The sequence below is a fragment of the Nerophis lumbriciformis genome, linkage group LG28, assembly GCF_033978685.3.
Source record: "Nerophis lumbriciformis linkage group LG28, RoL_Nlum_v2.1, whole genome shotgun sequence".
Taxonomy (NCBI): Eukaryota; Metazoa; Chordata; class Actinopteri; order Syngnathiformes; family Syngnathidae; genus Nerophis; species Nerophis lumbriciformis.
In genome coordinates, this window is record NC_084575.2 from 11,578,601 (window position 1) to 11,604,625 (window position 26,025).

Below are 26,025 nucleotides of genomic sequence, written 5' to 3' on the forward strand. Positions count from 1 at the left end.
CTGTGTGCAATGAATAAATATAATGTACAAGTTACACCTTTTGAATGCAATTACTGAAATAAATCAAGTTTTTCAAAATATTCTAATTTACTGGCTTTTACCTGTATATATATATATAGCTAGAATTCACTGAAAGTCAAGTATTTCTTATATATATGTATATATATATATATATATATATATATATATATATATATATATATATATATATATATATATATCAGTGACATGCAGTCACCAGAGGCAGGTGAGGCGGGGCAAATGGAAAGAAAAGAAAAAAATTAAATTGTTATATGTATCCAGTGATTATACTATAAAGTTACTTTCCATTTAACTTCACCAGTTTTAGATTATTTTTATTCAAAATCGCTGAATTTTCACATTTGCCGTTCAAATACTGAGAAGAGACGGTGCGGTGAACAGCAGCCAGTTGAGGCACGTCACTCAGTGCCTCAACATGGATTCCGGACTCGGCTAACTGCTGGCCTGCTGTGCAGTGAGACTGTATTGCTATATGAATTATATTATACATTTCCATAGTTTAGTTAGCTGAGGTATATAATGTACAGTGTATTTTGTCAACAACTGTATGTGTGTAACGTATTTCTTGTGCTGAGCGATCATAATACGGCTGCAAAAGACGCACTGGCTGAGGCTCCAGTAGCCCCGCCTCCTGCACCCCCGCCGTAGAATTGTTATATCAACTAAAGCCCACACTTAAACTTTCCACGTGCAAGATTGAATCTATTTAAATAAGTTATTTCATAAGAAGCCAAAAAGTGCAAAAACAATAATGTTCGTGTTGGAGGAGTTGTGAATGACTGCAGGGCCACAACATTAGGTACACCTGCAGACTGCAGGTGTATCTAATTCACAACTCCTCCAACATGAACATTATTGTTTTTGCACTTTTTGGCTTCTTATTAAATAACTTTTGTAACCTATTTTCATGGGCTTTCCTCTTTGTGATGTTAAGTTCCTGTTATGCGCTGTTATACAGTATATGCCTCGAGCTCTTATTTTGAAGGCGCTAAGAGCGGAAGTGATGACATGGGGTGGAGCGGAAGTTTTTGAAAGAAGGTAAATAAAGTGGTCCTCGTGTAAACTGGAGCCTCTGTGTTTGTTATTTTGTAGTTTCATGCAGTATAGGCGACATTTATAAACCCTCGGTTACACTTTTTTAAATAGATTCAATCTTGCACGTGGAAAGTTTAAGTGAGGGCTTTAGTTGCGGCGCATGGACTTAATTTGTAAGTAAAGGTAAGACCATAATAACATTTTTTTTATTAAATGTGCTTTTTTGTGTGCTACAGTTTGTATGTGTAAAGTTAAAGTTAAGTTAAAGTACCAATGATTGTCACACACACACTAGGTGTGGTGAAATTTGTCCTCTGCATTTGACCCATCCCTTGATCACCCCCTGTGAGGTGAGGGGAGCAGTGGGCAGCAGCGGCGCCGCGCTCGGGAATCATTTTTGGTGATTTAACCCCCAATTCCAACCCTTGATGCTGAGTGCCAAGCAGGGAAGAACGCTGGTATGAGCTTTTAAACATAACCCGTTAACTGCTGCCAATCAAATGGTGAATAAGATACTCTTTAGGGTTCATATGTTTGTAAATCTGACTGTGATGAAGTCAGTGCCTCACCAGCCATGAACCTCACCGCACGTCACTGATATATATGAAATACTTGACTTGGTGAATTCTAGCTGTAAATATACTCCTCCCCTCTTAACCACGCCCCCAACCACGAACTGTCGCCTCAAGAGGGCCAACTCAGGAGAAATTGCGCACGGTGCGGTGAGTCCCAAAGTTATGATAAGCAATCCTGCTCTTTGCAAGCCAATAGTACAGTTTGCTCACAACGAGCCACTGTCAAGGTTCCTGTCTTTGTGGAGTCCAGTTCAGATGCTAACCTGATGAATCTCTCCCTCGCCAGGTGATAAAAGCTATCATTATTCCGCCAAACGCATCCTCTGGTAGCGAAAGCAGTGGACGTAACATCTCTGGGCAAGATTAATTACCGGACACCCAGGGTACAAGTTACATTCCCTGATGCAGACAAAGAGCAGCTAAGCTCCCATGTGTTTTCAAAATCCAACCATGAGGTCATCTTGGGGCGTCCATGGTTAGAAAGATCTCTGCTTTTTGCAATTGATGTGGTCCTGTTGGCTTCATAAGGCTGGGACCTTTAGCGTTCATTGGGGCAGTTTGCAACCGAGTGTAAAGCTGCTGAGATGAGGATCAGCACCTCCAAATCTGAGGCCATGGTTCTCGGTCGAAAAAGGGTGGACTGCCCCCCCGGTTTGGGAGTGAAATTCTGCCTTAAGTGGAGGAGTTTAAGTATCTTGGAGGGAAGAATCAAACGCGAGATTGACAGACAAATCGGTGCAGCGTCGGCAGTGACGCAGTCACTGTACTGTCTGTTGTGGTGAAGAGGGAGCTGAGCCAGAAAACAAAGCTCTCGATTTACCGGTCAATCTATGTTCCTCACCTATGGTCACAAGCTTTGGGTAATGACTGAAAGGACAAGGTCGCGAATACAAGCGGCAGAAATAAGTTTTCTCCGGAGGATATCTGGGGTTACCCTCAGAGACAGAGTGAGGAGCCCAGTCATCCGGGTGAGGCTCAGAGTAGGGCCGCTGTTCCTTTACGTCGACAGGAGCCAGCTGAGGTGGCTCCTGTATCTACTACGAATGCCTCTAGGACGCCTCCCTGGTGAGGTGTTTCGGGCATTTCCAGCTGGAAGGAGGCCTCGGGGCAAACCTAGGACACGCTGGAGGGACTATGTCTCACAACTGACCTGGGAATGCATCGGTGTCTCCCCAGTGGAACTAGAGGAGGTGGCCAGGAACAGAGAAGTCTGGGCATCTCTGCTTAGAATGCTGCGCCCGTGACCCGGAGGAAAATGGATGGATGGACTTATTTCCTCGTGACTGCTTAAGCTTTCCAGTCCATTCACTCGGTGCCTGGAGATTCCTGATGGTTCACCCTTCCAGTCGTGTTCATCTCCTCTGCTTTGGCTCCACTCAAGCTTCTTATTTCCTGTGGCTATGCCCTGGTGTTGCAGTGTAGTGTTAACTGTTAACTCTGCACATCTTTTGTGTGTAATGTCTGTTTCTCCACACCTTTTAGGTGAATCCTTATGTATTTTCCCTCACTCCTTTTTGAGGGTGCTTTTTGTTATTATTCCTATGTCCATACCAGGGGTCCTGGTATGGACATAATTTTGTTTGGACTACAACTGCCACTAGGTGAAATTAAAATGTGGGTGTGCGGGAGATACAAACCCAAATGGAGGAAGCACAACCAAATTAAGAGTGCAAGACAGGAACTAAGACACTAAACAGGAGAAGTGAGGGAGGACACTGGAGTTGACTGTTCACCGCTTCTCTGCACCACCCAAAAACCACACTAAAACTACTGTTATTATTGCTCATGTTTAAGTAAGTGACCGTTTAAGTGTCTTTTTATTTTATTTTTAAGCTTTTACACTTTTTACGGTACTTTTTCGAGCGTGTGGTCCATCAGCAAGCTGCACTCACCCACGAAAGTGCTAAGTTCTTACAATAGCTAAGTTCCAGACGAAGCAAAAGCCATTCAGCTCTTGAATGTATCTTGTCATCAAACGAAACACACATGTGGACTGCCATCTCCTCTTCTGTTGTGGATCATATTGGCTTCTCTAACTGTCATCCACCATTGTTGGTGGCAAGTATCCTGGCTAACGCTAGCATCAGCTAACACAGGCAGCCCGAGCACCGGCATGTCCGGCAGCTCTATAAAACTCCAGTGTCACCACACCAGCAAATTTCCGCACGGACACTTTGATCTCCCTTGTCGGCCCCCTTACATCCATCGGGGGTTTGGCCGCAGGATCCATCTGTCCTCACTTGGCGACCACAGCGCCATAACATCCCTGTGGTCAGCTGACCGTCCCGTCGCGCAACACCAGCATCACGCTGCACGTCATCAGAGCACAACAACAAGAACAGATATGAGCCAGTACACTGCAAAATCTGGAGTGGTTCAGAGTGTCCTCCGGCCTGTGAACCAACAGGACTCTACAAACCATACCCTATTTGAACAATCTTTATCCAATAAATCTGTATTCATCCACGACCACATTAAGGACAAGGGGCTGGGCATTCTCTGCCTCACAGAAACGTGGTGGCAGCCTGAAGTTTATACAGCGCTAAATGAGGCTTGCCCCCTCGGTATAATTACCTGAGCAAAGCCTGTACAACTGGTCGTGGTGGTGGCCTCACCGTTTTACACCACAGTGACATTGAACAGAACCCTCGGTCTACCCCAAATTTCTGCAAACACCCTCTTAATGTAACAATAGCTCTTATTTGCCATCCTCCAAAACCCCAACCAACATTTATTACAGATACAGACAATTTCCTCATTTCACTCTGTTCATCCTACAAAAACATTTTGGTCATTGGTGATTTTAATACTCATATGGACTCTCCCTCCAATCGACTAGCCACAGAATTTAAAGAAAGTATTGGACTGCCTCAACCTTAGCCAACATGTCAATGTCTCTACACACAATAAAGACCATACCCTGGACCTAGTCATTACTGACTCCCTCACATTTACTGAGCTTTGTGTATATGACACTGGTGTATCTGACCATCAGGCAGTTAGCATGGAACTCCCCCTACCATCTCCCTACACAAAACCAAAACGTACAAAAACTTTCAGGAACCTGAATAACATTGATTCCACCTCTCATCTCCAGCTTCTTCTCCCACATACATCCTCCTCAGTCTCCAGCCTTGTGAATTTTTACAATAACAGTCTATGCTCCATCCTGGACTTTCATGCACCATTAAAAAAATGGACAGTCTGCCCAATCAGAAGAACTGAGGCAAATTAAAACATCAGGCTGTGTCCTGGAGCGGGCCAACATTAAATCCGGCTTGATGGTGCATAGGTTGGCCTACCGGGAACACCAAAGGTCTTACACAAAAGTCAGTCAGTCAGTCCAGGTGAGAACACTTTTCCACAATCAGCAATAATGACCCAGGTAACTCCAAGCAGCTCTTCTCTACAGTAAGTCACCTTCTCAAACCTCAGATCACTCCATACTACACTCACACAGACAATAACTGCAACAAGTTCCTTGAATTTTTCACCTCCAAAATTGACAATATCCGCTCTTTTATCATACAAATGCATAATCCCATTCAAGACATCACAGCAACTTTCAGCACACAACATTTGTCACACTTCATCCCTACATCGCAGCAGGAGGTCGAGAAGATCATCTGCAGATCCAAACCATCCACATGCTCCCTTGATCCCCTCCCTTCTCCTCTGCTCAAAACACACAACCTTTCCATTGCTTCTCTCAGAACAAAAATAATATTTTTTTCTCCCCAAACAGCCAATGTTCCCCCCTCCCTTAAAACAGCTCTGATAAAACCCTTGCTTAAAAATACAACCTTAGACCCGATCCCTCTGTCAATTTACCGACCCATTTCAAATCTCCCATTCATTTCCAAAATCCTAGAAAAAGGTTGTTTCCATTCAGCTTCACAACCACCTCAAATCAAATCACCTTCATGAAAAATTCCAATCGGGTGTCCGCCCCTCCCACAGCACAGAAATAGCTCTCATCAGCATCACCAGTGATCCTCCTCATTCTTCTCGACCTCTCTGCTGCGTTGGACACTATTGACCACAACATCCTCCTCCACCGTCTCCAGCACTTCATAGGCTTCTCTGACACTGCCCTTCACTGGTTCCGCTCCTAACTCACTGACAGGACCGAGCACGTGGTCCTGGATGATGCTAAATCTCGTCCTCATAACGTCACTTGCAGGGTCCCCCAGGGCTCCGTACTTGGTCCAACCCTCTTCACCATCTACATGCCTCCCCTCGGGTCTGTCGTCAGCAGACATGGAATTAATTTCCACTGCTATGCTGACGACACACAACTTTACCTTAAGGTCTCCCCCTTTGGGTCCACCTCTGCCACTGTTACTCGTCTCAGCTCCAGCTTGTAGGAGATAAACGCATGAATGAATCAAAATTTCCTGCAGCTCAACGGCTCAAAAACAGAAGCCATCCAAACCGGTGCTCCTCAGCAACTTCATTCTTCCCACATAACCTCAGTTTAATTTTTTCCCCTCTCTCCCGCCGTTACAAACCTTGGGGTCAAGTTAAACCCCCACCTCTTCTTCGACAACCATGTCACCCACATCTGCAGAACCTCATTCTTTCACCTCCGTAACATCTCCAAACTTTGCCCCTTCCTCTCCCTTCCAGCTGCAGAGAAGCTTGTAGCCTGTAATGCACTCCTCATCGTTTTCTGTCTTGCCTCTTGGTGAGGGCGGTCGCATTTTTCTCCGCTCCCTCCTTCCCTGCAACAACTCCTGGTGTCGAACTTTAAGATCGGCCCCAGTCCACAAAAACATTTCAACATCTCACCCAAGTTAATTGGGCATACATGCACGCACCCGCCCCTCCCCCAATCAACGCCTTCACCACTGCTTAATTCCTCCGGGGTTGTGGATGGCTGAGTAGCGCTTTATAGCGGCAGCCGGCCTCCAGGGCCCCATATCCCCCCCCCTCTGTTGCGAGTTGTTGTGATTACATGTATCATGTTTATGTGTGCCATGCTATGTGAGTTTTTTTCCTCGGACTCAGTCTGGACCCCTCCTGAGGGTCCAGCCTTAGACTGATATTTTTTTTACTCTTCCCGCTTTCCCAATGTCACCTTTTTCCCACCTTTTTTAAGGAGCGGCATAAGTGGCTGATCCGTCAGCGGTCCCGTCTTGTCCCCTTGTAACGTATGTCTGCTCTTAGTGGGACTGTGCCGAAAATGAAATTTCAGTTCTTATGTGTCTTGTACATGTCAAAGAATGGACAACAATAAAGCATCTTGAATCTTGAATCTTGAATCTTGAATCTTGATCCCTGGCAGGAGCCTCCAAAAGCTACAGTATGTTCAGAACAGCTTTGACTCAACACTCATTGGCTCATTGGCTCCCTTCACCGCCCACATTGAGCAAATAGGTCCTCCTGCCCACCCACCACTTGTAATGCCCCCACATACCTCACCGACCTCCTCACACCACACACCTCAGCTAGGATACGGTCAGGCCAACAGCACCGTCTACTCGCGCCCAGGACACGGCTCAAGACCATGGGGGACAGAGCTTTTGAAGCTGCCGCTCCCTGTCTGTGGAACACCCTTCCTGACCTCCTTAGGGCGCCACAGACGGTGGATGCTTTTAAAAAAGGGCTAAAAACCTACCTTTTAAAAAAAGCATATAGCTAATTTTAATATTGTTTTTTACTGTCTTGTTTTAATGCTTTTATGATGTTTTTTACTCTGTAGCACTTTGAGATGTCTTATTCAAATGTTAAGTGCAATACATCCATCCATCCATCCATTTGGAGCCTATCCCAGCTGCTGGGCGGAAGGCGGGGTACACCCTGGACAAGTCGCCAACTAATCACAGTGCCAACACAGATAGACAGACAACATTCACACTCACATTCACACACTAGGGCCAATTTTAGTGTTGCCAATCAACCTATCCCCAGGTGCATGTCTTTGGAGGTGGGAGGAAGCCGGAGTACCCGGAGGGAACCCACGCAGTCACGGGGAGAACATGCAAACTCCACACAGAAAGATCCCAAGCCCAGGATTGAACACAGGACCTTAGTATTGTGAGGCACACGTACTAACCCCTGTCCCACCGTGCTGCCCAAGTGCAATACAAATAATATCTATTATTATTATTATTAGTGCAAAAATCTCCCAGAGAACCATTCCTATGTATGAAAATATCTGCTGACCTCACACATTGGTAAGCGTCACAAGTTTGGGCAAATGTCCAACATCTTGTTTGGAACAAGACAAAAATCTTTTATTAGTACCTCCTCAACGCCTCCAAGGTTTATTTTCACATTTAGAACTCACCCATGTGGATCCCATGTACACAAAAACAGGTGCCAACAGGTAAGAAAAGTGGGTTTTGCAAAAAATAACCCCTATTATTATTTTGTCATACAAATTGAGATAGGCTCCAGCAACCCCCGCGACCCCAAAAGGGACAAGCGGTAGAAAATGGATGGATGGATGGAAATTCCACTCTATTCCCTTGAGAGCACATGTGAGCACAGAGTGACAGGAGGATTTCTAAGCAGAGTGCAAGAGAACTCACATCCACGTGTGAGATTCCGAGGCTTGCTCGCTCACTGAGACGTGAAGGGTGTGTGCGGAGTCGGGACACAGCGTGGGTGCCGGTCATTGGAGCGACGAAGGCTCTGCTGAGTTGATCACAGACGTGTGACAAGAACACCGCTACCTGTCACAGCTCCATCCCCCGCCCACTCTTACATCAGTGAATGCCAAAAAAAGCATAATAGATAAGTTAATGTAAGGTAAGAATGTATGCATTTTTCTAGTTTAACGCAGTGTACCAGTTGGCTTCATCCAGGTTCATTTGAAGGTTTGTTTTCATTGAACTAAAGTGAAAAGCAGGCCTGGTGCTTCTTTGCACACATTGCATAACAAGACGCGCCACATACGGCAGCGCCTGCAATAAACACTCCCTCAGAAGCGCACACATCTCTTGAGGATAAATTAGTGTCAAGCAGAGCATCTTCTCCAGTCAATGTTTTCCATATGGCATCCAATGTGTCTTTTGGTGACAGCCGCCTGGTGAGTGGCAGGACACGTTCACCACTGACTGCTGTGCTACGACGCTTTTTCATTATCACCTTTTTTTTTTTTTTTTTACTAAAAATGAGCCAATCACAGTTTGCTGCTGTGCACTGCTCATAAACAAAACAGTAGTAGGAATATAGTGCAACAGACCAAGAATTAATTTCAGATGTGTGATTGTTTTGCTTTGTGGCGACTCAATAAAAATGGTTGTATACCTTTACAGAAAGGAAGTGAACACACTATCAGAAAGGTAGGATTAAATAAACTCTGCTTCTTCTTTTTAGACATGTTGAATTTTGCACATGTAGATATGATTAGGGGTGACCAAATAATATTAAAAATGTATAGATTATAATTAGAGATGTCCGATAATATCGGCCTGCCGATATCATCGGCCGATAAATGCGTTAAAATGTAATATCGGAAATTATCGGTATCGGTTTTTTATTATCAGTATCGTTGTTGTTTTTTGTTTTTTTTATTAAATCAACACAAAAAACACAAGATACACTTACAATTAGTGCACCAACCCAAAAAAAACCTCCCTCCCCCATTTACACTCATTCACACTCATTCACACAAAAGGGTTGTTTCTTTCTGTTATTAATATTCTGGTTCCTACATTATATATCAATATATATCAATACAGTCTGCAAGGGATACAGTCCGTAAGCACACATGATTGTGCGTGCTGCTGGTCCACTAATAGTACTAACCTTTAAAAGTTAATTTTACTAATTTTCATGAATTACTAGTTTCAATGTAACTGTTTTTATATGGTTTTACTTTCTTTTTTATTCAAGAAAATGTTTTTAATTTATTTATCTTATTTTATTTTATGATTTTTTTTTTGAAAGTACCTTATCTTCACCATACCTGGTTGTCCAAATTAGGCATAATAATGTGTTAATTCCACGACTGTATATATCGGTTGATATCGGTATCGGTTGATATCGGTATCGGTAATTAAAGAGTTGGACAAAATCGGAATATCGGATATCGTCAAAAAGCCATTATCGGACATCCATAATTATAATCAAACCCAAAACACAATTCCATAATAGCACTGATGCTAAACGATATTAACCTGACCAGATAAAAAAGTAGCATCTATCATTTATCATTTATCAATCAATCAATCAATCAATCAATCAAACTTTATTTATAAAGCACTTTTCATACATAAGAGAAATGCAACGCAAAATGCTTTACAAAATTAAAACAATACCCCGGTGACCCATATCCCCCATTATCACATACGTACGCACGAATACAGATACCAAACACAAACACACAGACACAACATACACACATATGCCACTATATCAGGCCTGGGCAATTATTTTGACTCGGGGGCCACATTTAGAGAAAAAATGTGTCTGGGGGCTATCTATTTTTAAGAACACTAATACAAAACCTCTCAATAATGTCTAATTGAATGCTAAAAACGTTATGACAGACTGCCTTAAAAACGTAATGGAATTTTACATTTTTCTATGAACGATAAAACACTGAATATTGACAAAATATGAATGTCACAATCCCTTTCGATCGACATATTTTACAATCAAGTGAAACGCAACAAAAATGCAACAAACAGTGTAATATGAACGCGAAGGGTACAAAATAAACCCACCTACAATCTGATATATGTGATATATCACTAAGCTTCAGAACTTTGTTGTGAAAATCTCCTTCCACGTCTGTGGAAACTGCTTGGTGCCTCGTCTGAGCTGCTGTGACGTAGATTACCATAGTAACTAATTAGATGACCATAGTAACTAATTAGATTACCATAGTAAATAATTAGATGACCATAGTAACTAGTATATCATGCAAAAGCACAGATTCCAAGCATTGAAATACTTTGTATAGTTGAAGACTAACGGTCATTAGAAAACATGACTGCACATCATAATGGCAGCTACACTTTCCATCTTAAAGATATAAAACAATTATTTGGGAATGTACGGCGGGCCAGATTGAAAAGCTTCACGGGCCGCATGTGGCCCCCGGGCCTTAATTTGCCCAGGTCTGAACTATATGGACAAATGATTGCATGGCTGAGTACAGAGGAGACATGTGAGTAAACACTATCACAGGATTTAGATGCTGAATAAATGTAGATCCCGCAACCTGCTACAAGTGCTTGATGGTGGCATTGTACAAGTAATATATTGTAAGTGATCTAGCAGTAGTGATATTGCACAAGTAATATAGTGTAAGTATTTACAGGCGAAACTAAAAAAAAGTAAATATGGTGTAAAATGTTGTAAAAAGTCCATTCATGTCAGCAATTCAAACGTAAAAACTAATATGTGATATAAACTCATTACATGCAAAGTGAGATATGTAAAACCTTTATTTGTTACGATTTTGATGATCATGTCTATAAGTTTTGGAAAACCCCACAATTTCTGAGATTTTCACAAGCTATAAGCAATAATCATCACAATTACATCAAAAGAAGGCTTGAAATACCTTGAGTTGCATGTTTTAAGCCTAGGTCATATATTAGTTTCACCTTGTTAATGTAATTGCTGGAGTGGAAAAAAAAAACCTAAGCACAATATTCAAATATTTTGAGTTTTACTTGTATAAGTAGTGATAATGTACATGTATTGTAAGTAATGTAGTAGTAATAGTGATATTGTACAAGTATTGTAAGTAAGATAGTAATACTGATACTGTACACGTATTGTAATCAATGTAATAGTAGTGATATTGTACAAGTATTGTAATCAATGTAATAGTAGTGATATTGTACAAGTATTGTAAGTTAGTAGTAGTGATACTGTACGAGTAGAGATGTCCGATAATGGCTTTTTTGCCGATATCCGATATTGTCCAACTCTTAATTACCGATACTGATATATACAGTCGTGGAATTAACACATTATTATGCCTAATTTTGTTGTGATGCCCCGCTGGATGCATTAAAATGTAACAAGGTTTTCCAAAATAAATCAACTCAAGTTATGGAAAAAAATGCCAACATGGCACTGCCATATTTATTATTGAAGTCACAAAGTGCATTATGTTTTTTAACATGCCTCAAAACAGCAGCTTGGAATTTGGGACATGCTCTCCCTGAGAGAGCATGAGGAGGTTGAGGTGGGCGGGGTGGGGTTGAGGTGGGGGGGTATAGCGGGGGGTGTATATTGTAGCGTCCCGGAGGAGTTAGTGCTGCAAGAGGTTCTGGGTATTTGTTCTGTTGTGTTTATGTTGTGTTACGGTGCGGATGTTCTCCCGAAATGTGTTCGTCATTCTTGTTTGGTGTGGGTTCACAGTGTGGCGCATATTTGTAACAGTGTTAAAGTTGTTTATACACCTGTTCAGTGTGACCTGTATGGCTTTTGACCAAGTAGGCATTGCATTCACTTGTGTATGTGAAAAGCCATAGATATTATGTGACTGGGCCAGTACGCAAAGGCAGTGCCTTTAAGGTTTATTGGCGCTCTGTACTTCTCCCTACGTACGTGTACACAGAGGCGTTTTAAAAAGTCATACATTTTACTTTTTGAAACCGATACCGATAATTTCCGATATTACATTTTAAAGCACTTATCGGCCGATAATATCGACAGTCCGATATTATCGGACATCCCTATGCACGAGTATTGTAATCAGTGTAATATTTGTGACATTGTACAAGTATTGTAAGCAAGGTAGTAGTAGCGATATTGTGCAAGTATTGTAAGTAATGTAGTTAGTGATATTGTGCAAGTATTGTAAGTAATGTTGTAGTACTGACAGAAGCACACAGAATCTGACGCTCTGTTGAAACAATTTTTGCTGACATTAACACGCCAACATCAGCCCTCAAAACAGGACTATTACTAGCCAGTAAACACGACAACAACACTTCCTCATTATGCACCAATGGCGGATAAGGCGTGCAAAGTGCATTCACAAACTCCCCGGATTTTGAGCTTCAGCATTACACACAAGTAGGTCGTTTTTTTGCACGTTCTATGTGTTCTGTATTGTTGCAATAATTATGACAATTAGTTGTGGTTTTTATTTCCTATTTTTGAATGTTTTACTCGGTTACCATTTAATTGATATCATTTAAGTATTTCATAATTAGGGGTAGAAATGTTTACAAAATCCATGGTTTGGATTTTACCACGATTTTGTGACAGTTTTCAGTTGGTTTCATTGTTGTTCTTTTTACCAACCAAAATACCATACATCCCAATAATCCACAATTACCATTTATTAGTTGTAGTTCTTACAAAAAATTACTTAATAAAAGTTGGCACATTTGGCTCCTAAAGCTCTGGCCCTTGAACTAGTGTAAACAAAAAATATAAGTGTACTATCTTTATAGGAACATTATATACCATCAATATAAAATAGGCACTAGCTCTACATTACTCGTTTTCTTTGTTTAAATCAAACAAAACAATGTAAACATGGGGATAGTATCTATACCTTTTTGCCCTGGCTGAGTTATTACATTTTAAATGACAGAAGTAGCATAAGTAATTATTAGCAAAATTATTACAGGAGTAATAAGTGTAATACATTGAGAGATGTTTCATGAGAGCAGAGTGAGTGTGTGACTTTAAAGGGCAGTGCCTGTTGCCAAGTGATGTCAGCAACGGAGAGAAACATTAGCTGCAGTCAGAGATAGTGACATAGCAAACGCTATGTGTGCTGCAATGTAAATTAGTCTAAATAATGGAACATTAATCTTCTGTTTTACCAGCAATGTATGTCATCTTATGTCGGAAAAGTTGGGGGGAATGATCAGTATGACTCACTAGGAATCTGAGGAGGACACGTCCCCCCGTCCTCCGTGCCATCTGCAACCATGATCCGAACAGCACACATGCTCCAAACCGTGTCAGGTCAACAGCACGGGTCTGATTTTTTTTCCATAAATCTTCCCATCCCAATTCATAATACATAATAATTCCATAAAAATAAAACGCATCGTTTATAAACATAAACATGTGTCTCTGGGTGTTCTGAACTCCTGTTTCCATGCCAGTGTAGCACTGAACAATAAGGATAATATTGTGTACCCACATTCTAGTTCAGTTCCAAACAATGTACAGTCGCGATCAAAAGTTTACATACACTTGTAAAGAACATAATGTCATGGCTGTCTTTAGTTTCCAATACTTTCTATAACTCTTTTATTTTTGTGATAGAGTGATTGGAGCACATACTTGTTGGTCACAAAAAACATTCATGAAGTTTGGTTCTCTTATGAATTTATGATGAGTCTACTGAAAATGTGACCAAATGTGCTGGGTCAAAAGTATACATACAGCAATGTTAATATTTGCTTACATGTCCCTTGGCAAGTTTCACTGCAATAAGGCGCGTTTGGTAGCCATCCACAAGCTTCTGGCAAACTTATGATTGAATATTTGACCACTCCCTTTGACAAAATTGGTGCAGTTCAGCTAAATTTGTTGGTTTTCTGACATGGACTTGTTTCTTCAGCATTGTCTACATGTTCTCAATGGAGTTTAAATCAGGACTTTGGGAAGGCCATTCAAAAACCTTAATTCTAGCCTGATTTAGCCATTCCTGTACCACTTTTGATGTGTGTTTGGGGTCATTGTCCTGTTGGAACACCCAACTGCGTCCAAGACCCAACCTCCAATACTACCACCACCATGCTTGACAGTAGGTATGGTGTTCCTGGGATTAAAGGCCTCACCTTTTCTCCTCCAAACATATATTGTATTGTGGCCAAAAAGCTCAATTTTTGTTTCATTTGACATCACATGGACAAATATAAGACCTTCTGGAGAAAAGTTCTGTGGTCAGAGGAAATGAAAATGTAGCTGTTTGGCCACAATACCAAGCAATATGTTTGGAGGAGAAAAGGTGAGGTCTTTAATCCCAGGAACACCATTTCTACCGTCACCCTACCGTCAAGCATGGTGGTGGTAGTATTATGCTCTAGGCCTGTTTTGCTGCCAATGGAACTGGCGCTTTACAGAGAGTAAATGGGACAATGACAAAAGAGGATTACCTCCAAATTCTTCAGGACAACCTAATATCACCGATTTCATCACAAAAAAATAAGAGTTGTAGAAATTATTGGGAACTCAACACAGCCATGACATTATGTTCTTTACAAGTGTATGTAAACTTTTGATCGCGACTGTAGTTATGAATTAATACATGATATTATTGACAATCATATTGTATAAACAATGAAGTGTTTATGCATTGAAAGACAACAATGCGTAAAAGGTCTTGGCTTGCACGAAGCCAATCTAAAAACGAGTGAACATACCTGAGACGTCCGTGTCGCTGTCAAACTCTTCATGCTCCTTTTTCACCAAACGGACTTCCGGAACATAAAAGTCTCCTTGGCGAGCCAAAGGAGCCATGAAGTGGATCAAACCTTCCCTGTAGATCTCCAGGAACGGATGAGCACACAGTTTCCTTTCCTGTCACAGGGTGAAAAGTATTTTTTTAAAACCACAGATATTAGTATTGGTTATTTTCACCAACTAAGCTGTTCTAAAGGTTGGTTCACATTTGTCAGGTTTTGCTCGGTTAAAATGAACTCTGGTGCATTTGTTTTGTTAGCAGTGTTTTCCACCAGACTGCAGGGTTGCTGTGGCAATCTTATCTACATAATTTGCAAGTATTTTATGGACACAGTAATAGAGGCAAAACATGCAAAGCAAAACAAGTGATTATCCCAGTCTTTTGCTTATTTTAGGGCTTGGAGGAGGCCGATACGGGCTTTCATCCAAAAGTTATGCTTATGGTATTAGTTTAGTTGGAACATGCATATGGTAAATGGCTTATACTTGTATAGTGCTTTTCTACCTTCAAGGTACTCAAAGCGCTTTGACACTATTTCCACATTCACCCATTCACACACACATTCACACACTGATGTCGGGAGCTGCCATGCAAGGCCCTAACCACGACCCATCAGGAGCAAGGGTGAAGTGTTTTGCTCAAGGACCCAACAGACATGACTGGATTGGGCGAAGCTGGGGATCGAACCAGGAATCCTCAGGCTGCTGGCACAGCCACTCTCCCAACTGCGCCACGCCGTCCTCCTCCTACAGTTACAGTTACAATATGACGTTACAACACGTCAGAAAAGGAGTGGATGCAGAGTTGATTTAATTATACCCCTTTTCCGTTTCATAGCATATTTTAACACATTTGTTCACTTCCTGTCCTCAATTTGTAACACAAACACACAAATAAACAATGATTAAATAGTTGTTCATATGTTGTGACTCACATAATGAGATGAATATGTGATACCTTATTGATATATCTCCTTATCAAGGATCAAGGTTAAAGATGTTTGTCAGGATTCTTATTCATTGTACTTTGTAAACACTTTCAGCTTGAACAATTTCTTAAACTGGATGTCTTACATTGATTAATCCATTCCATAATTAAATTCCACATACTGATATACTAAAGGTTTTAAGTGTTGTGCGTACATACAAAGCTTTTATTTCTCTTCTTTTGTTGTGAAGAATTGTTGTACATTCTTGGGTAGCAGGTTTGCTTTTTACATAATTTTGGCTTTTTGCAAACATACCAAATTATTACATTTCAATATTTTTGATTCTATAAAAATTAGAGATGCCGATAAATGCTTTAAAATGTAATATTGGAAATTATCGGCATCGTTTTTTGTTTGTTTTTTTAAATTATTTTTATTAAATCAACATAAAAAACACAAGATACACTTACAATTAGTGCACCAACCCAAAAAACCTTCCTCCCCCATTCACACTCATTCACACAAAAGGGTTGTTTCTTTCTGTTATTAATATTCTGGTTCCTACATTATATATCAAAATATATCAATACAGTCTGCAAGGGATACAGTCCGTAAGCACACATGATTGTGCGTGCTGCTGGTCCACTAATAGTACTAACCTTTAACAGTTAAGTTTACTCATTTTCATTAATTACTAGTTTATATGTAATGTATGTGCAAATTCCAAGCTGCTGTTTTGAGGCATGTTAAAAAAAAAAAAGCACTTTGTGACTTCAATAATAAATATGGCAGTGCCATGTTGGGACTTTTTTCCATAACTTGAGTTGAAGTTGTTCTCTTATTTTGGTAAACCTTGTTACATTGTTTAATGCATTCAGCGGGGCATCACAACAAAATTAGGCATAATAATGTGTTAATTCCACGACTGTATATATCGGTATCGGTTGATATCGGAATCGGTAGTTAAGAGTTGGACAATATCGGAATATCAGATATCGGCAAAAAAGCCATTATCGGACACCTCTAATAAAAATGTAAGCTTTGAATGTTTTCAATGACCAACATTGTGTATTATGTAACACGGATAGTGAATGAAGCATCATTTTGTTGTTATTTCCACATATTTTCATTCTTGTTTTTCACCGACGAAAGTGTGAGTGCTTAAACAACAGTCGACGTGTCAATAATATAATATAATATGATATAAAATAATTAAGGCTGTCAACGTTAACACATGTGATTAATTAAAAAAAACATATCGCATTACCATAAATGAAGATCAATCACAGTGCTTGTTTTGACCGCCGGAAGACGGCACACATTGCACAGGCAGTGATCACGTCACATGCCAGGGTGATGATATTTAGGTGATGTGCTCTGAGCCCTTTAAAAAAAACTCAGACAGAAATTTAGATTAAACTAAGGCAATTGGTTAGTACTGCAGCAATAAACTTTCTTATTGTCAGCACACATCAACTTTAAAATAGCATCTTAAAGGCCTACTGAAATGCGATTTTCTTATTTAAACGGGGATAGCAGGTCCATTCTATGTGTCATACTTGATCATTTCGCGATATTGCCATATTTTTGCTGAAAGGATTTAGTAGGGAGCATCGACGATACAGTTCGCAACTTTTGGTCGCTGATAAAAAAGCCTTGCCTGTACCGGAAGTAGCAGACGATATGCGCGTGACGTCACAGGTTGTGGAGCTCCTCACATCCGCACATTGTTTACAATCATGGCCACCAGCAGCGAGAGCGATTCGGACCGAAAGAGCGACGATTTCCCCATTAATTTGAGCGAGGATGAAAGATTTGTGGATGAGGAAAGTGAGAGTGAAGGACTAGAGGGCAGTGGGAGCGATTCAGATAGGGAAGATGCTGTGAGAGGCGGGTGGGACCTGATATTCAGCCGGGAATGACTAAAACAGTAAATAAACACAAGACATATATATACTCTATTAGCCACAACACAACCAGGCTTATATTTAATATGCCACAAATTAATCCCGCATAACAAACACCTCCCCCCTCCCGTCCATATAACCCGCCAATACAACTCAAACACCTGTACAACACACTCAATCCCACAGCCCAAAGTACCGTTCACCTCCCCAAAGTTCATACAGCACATATATTTCCCCAAAGTCCCCAAAGTTACGTACGTCACATGCACATAGCGGCACGCACGTACGGGCAAGCGATCAAATGTTTGGAAGCCGCAGCTGCATGCGTACTCACGGTACCGCGTCTGCGCATCCAACTCAAAGTCCTCCTGGGAAGAGTCTCTGTTGTCCCAGTTCTCCACAGGCCAATGGTAAAGCTTGACTGTCATCTTCCGGGAATGTAAACAATGAAACACCGGCTGTGTTATCCAGCACAACAGTCAAGGGGTGCATTCTACGGCGGGGGTGCGTTGTCCGACACAACACCTGCCGCAATACACCGCTTCCCACCTACAGCTTTCTTTTTTGCTGTCTCCATTGTTCATTGAACAAATTGCAAAAGATTCACCAACACAGATGTCCAGAATACTGTGGAATTTTGCGATGAAAACAGACGACTTAATAGCTGGCCACCATGCTGTCCCAAAATGTCCTCTACAATCCGTGACGTCACGCGCAGGCGTCATCATACCGAGACGTTTTCAGCAGGATATTTCGTGCGAAATTTAAAATTGCACTTTAGTAAGCTAACCCGGCCGTATTGGCATGTGTTGCAATGTTAAGATTTCATCATTGATATATAAACTATCAGACTGCGTGGTCGGTAGTAGTGGGTTTCAGTAGGCCTTTAAAGCAAAACGGTACATGGACAGCAAACAGAGGACAACAAACTATGTTTTCTCTGCCTTTGTCACAGAAAAATGTAACATTGCCTTTTTGAAATGGGCAGACACCGCACATAAGACATTAACATCTGTGAGGACCAAGTGCTGCAAGATGTCGTCATGTCGTCAACTAACGTTGCACAAACTAGAGGTAGTTTATACAAAAAAAGAGATCAGCGCTGTCATCTGTTAAGGTAAATAAGCGTGTTTGCATCACCCAGGGTTTATAATTAGACGGACCACAACGAGGGAATGGATATGCACGTTCTTTATTGACAATTGTCAGGTCTCTCGTCAACACACTGACTTCTCGTCAAGGCACCTTCTCTCACACACACACACACACACACACACACACACTGGTTATCATTTGGAATGGGGACCAAGTTTTTGATCATCACTTGTGGGGACCACCCTTTCTACAGGTTGTGGAGGCATGAAAAAAATTAGGTAAAGTGGCCACTGCCCAGTTAGCTCATACACGTCTTTAAATCTCTGGATTGATGAAGTAATGTGCTGATCATTCTTACTGGGGACCCTGGGGAAAAAGAGTTAATATGGTTCATGGGGACCAAATTTAAATAATTTTGCATAATTCACACAAATTTGTACGTGACTACTGAGGATCATTTAAAAAAAAAAAAAAAGAAGGAAAATGTGCAAATGTCTCACACTCAAACTAACCAGTAAACATGTTTTATGGGCCAAAGCTTAAAAATCACTTCGGCATCTTCAGAATGGATCTGACTATCATTTAAAAAGGTTTCCCTTTAGGGGACCTGTTTTTTTGTCCCCATACCGTCAGAGGTCTCCTAAAGGTGACTGTGTAAACAGAGCGATGTCCCCATTAAGTAAGCATTGCCAGAACACACACACACACACACACACACACGCACACACACACACACACACAATGGAAACAAGTCTTTTGGCTTTTTGTGCCATTAATTTGCCTTTTTAAAGCATTACCGTGATTCAATTCTTTAAGATGTCAATAAACGTCTCAATCAATCAATCAAAAACACACGCACACACTTCTGACTTCACAATAATAGTGTGACATGTCACATCCGGTTCAACAAAGTGCAAATTGGCTTATATTTGTTTAAACAACAACAATTAAGGAAGAGTAAAAGCAAATGGTGCACTATGTAAAGTTGTTTATGGATGTCTTTTTCACATGATCTATTACAGGGGTAGGGAACCTATGGCTCTTTTGAAGACTGCTTCTGGCTCTCAGATACATCTTAGCTGACATTGCTTAACAAGATAAGTAATTCATCATTCCGCTGGTAATCACAGTGTTAAAAATAACGTTCAAATTATAAAACATTCTCATGCATTTTAATCCATCCATTTGTTTTCTATCGCACCTGTTCAAGAAGTCGCATTAATGGTAAGAAGTATTATATTTATTATTGGTTAGCTTTAGAATAAAAATGTTATTAAAAATAATTCGAGACTTATTATACTTTAAAAATGTTGGTCTTACTTAAAAATGTTTAATTGTTTAGTTGTATTCGGTGTTAAAAAATATTATATGGCTCTCACGGAAATACATTTTGAAATATTTGGCTTTCATGGCTCTCTCAGCCAAAAAGGTTCCCGACCCCTGATCTATTAGTATACTGTACATCTGTACCTAGTTTGCTATATTATTGCAGAGACTTCCAAAATGTGCACTTTCTTTCTGGTTTATTTGAAATAGGGACAGATATAGAAACATAGATATCTGAAACAGTCATCCAATGTATGCATCATAGTGTTTGTAGCCAAAGTTAATTTACAACACTTGTCCCCAACAACAACAACACAGATCTAACATCATTAAAATAGGAAAATAAAGTGACCTTGTTTGTCAGCATGTCTGTGATCTTCTTTTAAATCTTTTTTTTATTTTTTTATTTATTATTTTATTTTTTAATATATTTTATTAATATTATTTTTAATTTTTCCCCTCCCTCAGAGGGGGGGCTCGGCGGGGCGGTTGCTGGTTGTTCCATCTCCATCGTTGGTGGTTCCCGTGGCCCTGTGCCTGGGTGGTCCTGCGGCGGCCGATTTGGGTGGGGTGGCCGGGGGCTGGCCTCGCCGCGCTCTCCCGGGGTGGGGGGGTGGGCTCGTGGGGGCCCGGTTGCCGGTGGGGCAGGGGCGGTCTTCCCGTCCGGTTGTGGGGAGTCTCTGGGTCCCTCGGGCGGAGCGTCTCGCCTTTCTGCCCGTGTGGGGTGTGGTCTCTCGCTAGCTTGGGGTCTGGCTGTCCCCTGCTTTTCTTGTGCCCTGTCCTCTGCCGGCTGCGTCTGTCTGCGGCCTGCTGCTGGCCCTTGTGGGCGGTACGGTGGGCCGGGCTCTGGGGTTCCTGTCGCTGGCCGGCTTGGCTGCGTGGGGGCGGTGGTCCCTGGTTCCCTGGGCACCACGCCTACTGTTTGTGGGTTGGGCTCTCGGGGGTGATGGGGCCGTGCTCTGGCTCCCACGCACTCTGGGAGTCGAATGTATTGTACATACAAATTCACATATGCTCACATACGTAAATAGGTACCTACGCTCCCACATACATACACAAATACAGTACATATTTACCTACCTAAAGTTCGTACATCCACACGCACGTTCAATATACAAACATACACATACACATACTGTACATATACATTCACTGTACAAACACATATACACATTCTGTACATATACATTCATTGTACAAACACATATACACATTCTGTACACATACATTCATTGTACAAACACATATACACATTCTGTACATATACAAGTACATATGCATACTTACACTCATGCACATAATCACGTTTCATCAAACATATATTAACGTTGTTGCCCTAGGGTAAACTGGGTGTAACACATGGCACACTGACAAAGCTTAACCTATTGTGACTATAACAATCTACAAGGTTAATGTAGGTTGCTTCTTTTTCTCCCCCTCCATTTTTCTGCATTCTTTCGTATCTCAAGTTATCATTACGTATATGTATTGTTGCATTTAAACAACTGTATTGTTGATAATAAAGGTAAATTATTGGTATTGTTCATTATCAATAGCGCTATTTCTATTGGTATTTGTATTGATCCATTTGTAGTGTAATAATGCTCATTGTCATTTCTGTATTATTTTTTATTTTTCGCTAACTGCTTATTTGCTATTACTTTTACCATCATATTTGTACATGTCGTATTTGCTGATGTTGCTCTATTGTTGTTGTTTGCTGTTGTTGTTTTTGTCTCTCTGTCTAATCCCCCTCTTGTCCCCACAATTTCCCCCTCTGTCTTCTTTTTTTTTCTCTTTCTATCCCCTCCTGCTCCGGCCCGGCTGCACTAAATGATAATATAAATACATTTAATAAAGTCAAATACAAATAAGGCAACAAGAGAAGTATCCTACACTTCTCTTTTGTAAAGTAAATCTGAACAGCCGACATGGGCATCTACATCAACTATATGATTTGCCTGAGAAGCTGGACAGGACACAAAAAAAAAAAAAAAAAATAGGAAAATAAAAAGAATGAGGCAAAGAGGAGTCGATAATAATGATAATAGTAATAATTCAGACAAAGTGCAAACTAGATAAAAGTCAATAATAATAATAATAATAATAATAATAGTAATCACACAGACAAAGTGCAAACTAGATAAGAACCAATTAGTAAAAATTAGTAAAAACTAAACATGGGAACACGATTGTTGCTCAACTAGCCACAATTTTGTTTGTTTTTTGAAAGTGACAAGTGCGGGTATACTTTTCAAAGTCTCCGGTAGAGAGTTCCATATTTGTGGTCCTTTTATTGAAAAGGCAGTCTGGGCAAGAGATGTTCTACGGAATGGAACGCAACAGTTGCCTTTTGACGTTGCTCGGGTGGTAGATCTGGTACCACTTTGCAGTCTTGTAATTGCCTTGCAGAGCAATTGGGGAGCAGAGTTATTTAAGCCAGTGTTTTTCAACGTTTTTTGAGCCAAGGCACATTTTTTGCATTGGCACACAACCAGCAGAAATCATTAAAAAACGAAACACAGTTGACAGTAAAAAGTTTAAAGTCAATTGTTGGGTACGACTTTAAAGCATAACCAAGCGTGCATCAATATACCTCTTGTCTCAAAGTAGATGTACTGTCACCACCTGTCACATCACGCCCTGACTTATCTTTAGTTTTTTTGCTGTTTTCCTGTGTGTAGTGTTTTAGTTCTTGTCTTGCGCTACTAATTTGGTGGCTTTTTCTCTTTTTTGGTATTTTCCTGTAGCAGTTTCATGTCTTCCTTGACCGCTATTCCCCACACCTGCCTTGTTTAAGCAATCAAGAATATTTCAGTTGTTTTTATCCTTCTTTGTGGGGACATTGTTGATTGTCATGTCATGTTCGGATGTACTTTGTGGACGCCGTCTTTGCTCCACACTAAGTCTTTGCTGTCGTCCAGCATTCTGTTTTTGTTTACTTTGTAGCCAGTTCAGTTTTAGTTTTCTTCTGCATAGCCTTCCCTAAGCTTCAATGCCTTTTCTTAGGGGCAATCACCTTTTGTTTATTTTTGGTTTAAGCATTAGACACCTTTTTACCTGCACACTGCCTCCCGCTGTTCCCGACATCTACAACGCAATTAGCTACCGGCTGCCACCTACTGATATGGAAGAGTATTACACGGTTACTCTGCCGAGCTCTAGACAGCACCGACACTCAACAACAACACATAATGTGCAGACTATAATTACTGGTTTGCAAAAAATATTTTTAACCCAAATAAGTGAAACTAGATGATCTCCCACGGCACACCAGACTGTATCTCACAGTGGTTGAAAAACATTGATTTAAGCATTTAAAAACCAATTTGACTGTGTGTAACAAAATGAAATTGGTAAAACTTAAAAATATTGTATTTGGTTAGAATTTGGCAATGATGATATTGTATACTCTTCTTGTCTAGGACTTTCAAGGCGCGGTTATAGACACTCAATGGTCTTGACTGATGACTGGTGTGCCTGAGACCATGGAGTTAAGCCTTAAGAGAGGTGTGAAAGAATCATTGAATTCATAAAAGTAAAAGCACAGCTGAGAGTTAAGCAGTTTCTTATAATCTTAAAACAGCCTAGGTTTGCCTTTAGGGTTTTACACATTTTCTTAATGTGACTATTAAAATTCAGCTGATAGTCTATGATTATGCCCAAATATTTTACTTCAGGTACTTGTTCAATGAGCTCCTCTTTAATTTTTAAATTCAGGTTTGTTTGAGGTAGCTTTTTGATGGAGAAGAGTTTAGGGTTAAACAGGATGATGCCAGCCAAGATGCTATTTTGTCTAATTTAGCATTTAACTTATCTAACTTAGTTATTACTATACTTTCTGTCACCAAGTTTTGAGCAAATCGATGACTCGCATTTCAGTAAAACATTCAAAAAATGTTCCTGAATGACATTCTGACTACTATATGGCATTTGTATCCAAATATTGCTGTTGGTATTTTCTTAAGCATTTTTTTTATTTATGCAAGCAAATAATAATAGGTGTGATTATTTTTATTTATGCAAGCAAATAATAACAGGTGTGATTATTTTTAATTATGCAAGAAAATAATAATAGGTGTGATTATTTTTTATTTATGCAAGCAAATAATAATAGGTGTGATTATTTTTATTTATGCAAGCAAATAATAATAGGTGTGATTAATCTGATTTAAAAAAATAATCACTTGACAGCCTTAATACTGTATGTATAGTATAATATAAAGTGTCAATTCTTTCCTCGTTGGCCTCACTCAATGAGACGGCGCTCAACTTCTCATTAACCTTTCATTGGCAGCATTCTTTAATTATTCTGCTCATGCCCCACAGATGTCTGTTACTTCCACACCTCTGGCTGGGTATCTGGGAGCTCGCAGCTCCAAGGCAACGAGCAGGAAGTGTGATCAATCACAGTGGAAAGTACATTTTGAAGTACTTTACTTTGCAATACCACGCAAGTACTATTAGCTACCCCATTCCAGCTCCAATACACAGAGTTTTCCTATAATTTTGTGATGTACAAAATGTGTCGTTTTTTTTCCCAAGCCAATACTCCATCCATCCATTCTTCCACTGCTTGTCCCTCTCGGGGTGGCCGGGGGCGGAAGCCTACACCAGCTGCATTCGGGCTGACGCGGATAACTTTCTGCTTTTTCAAGAAAGATACCGTTAACGAGTGATGTGTGAGACGATACTGAAACACATGTAGTGTTATTGTGTCCCCTGAAACCTGAATGTGTGTGTCACTTTAAGGAAAACCCATATGGGGGCAGGGTTAAGGGGGAGGAGTATATTAATAGCTAGAATTCACTTAAATTAAAGTATTTCTTATATATATATATATATATATATATATATATATATATATATATATATATATATATATATATATAAATAAAATAAATAAATACTTGACTTTCAGTGAATTCTAGCTATATATAAATTCTTATTTTACTATATATATATATATATATATATATATATATACAGTACATATAAATAAAATAAATACTTGAATTTCAGTGTTCATTTATTTACACACATACACACATAACACTCCTCTCTACTCATTGTTGTATTTGAAAGTGCAATGCTTTGCAGCCAGTAGCACAGCCTTTGAAGGAGCGTAGGCGTAATATTCTGGGTTGGAGTCAATAACCAGACGAGGTGACAAAGTTACGTCTCTTTACTTCATACTAGTGTTCTGTGGTTACTTTTTAAACCGTTGGCCAACCAAAAAGTGACTTTTTGGTTGGCCAACGGTTTACGTTGTATTGCGCCCCCCTGACGGCAAGTGTGGGAGTCGGTTCTGAAGTATGAAGGAAAAGCGGACGTGACGAGAGGCTGTCCTCACTCAGGTCCGCACGGACCTGGAGGGGGCGTGCCTTAAGTCCGGCTGGAAATCGGGAGGAATTCGGGAGAATGGTTGTCCCGGGAGATTTTCGGGAGAGGCACTGAAATACGGGAGTCTCCCGCAAAATTCGGGAGTGTTGGCAAGTATGCACTCCACTCTTTCCCGGGCGAGAACCATGGACATACTTGCCAACCCTCCCGGATTTTCCGGGAGACTCCCGAAATTCAGCGCCTCTCCCGAAAACCTCCCGGGACAAATTTTCTCCCGAAAATCTCCCGAAATTCAGGCGGAGCTGGAGGCCACGCCCCCTCCAGCTCCATGCGGACCTGAGTGACGTGTCGACAGCCTGTTTTCACGTCCGCTTTCCCACAATATAAACAGCGTGCCTGCCCAATCACGATATAACTGTAGAATGA

The 26,025-nt window shown here is 40.7% G+C and overlaps 1 protein-coding gene across 2 annotated transcripts in view; it reads right to left on the reverse strand.

Annotated features, from left to right (window-relative positions):
- Positions 1-26,025, reverse strand: part of tex264b (testis expressed 264, ER-phagy receptor b) — a 142,314-nt gene that overhangs the window by 28,550 nt on the left and 87,739 nt on the right. For both annotated transcript variants that reach the window (XM_061923603.1, XM_061923602.1), the window contains exon 3: positions 14,960-15,116. In XM_061923603.1, the coding sequence (XP_061779587.1) occupies positions 14,960-15,116 (157 nt within the window). The remainder of the gene's footprint in view (positions 1-14,959; positions 15,117-26,025) is intronic.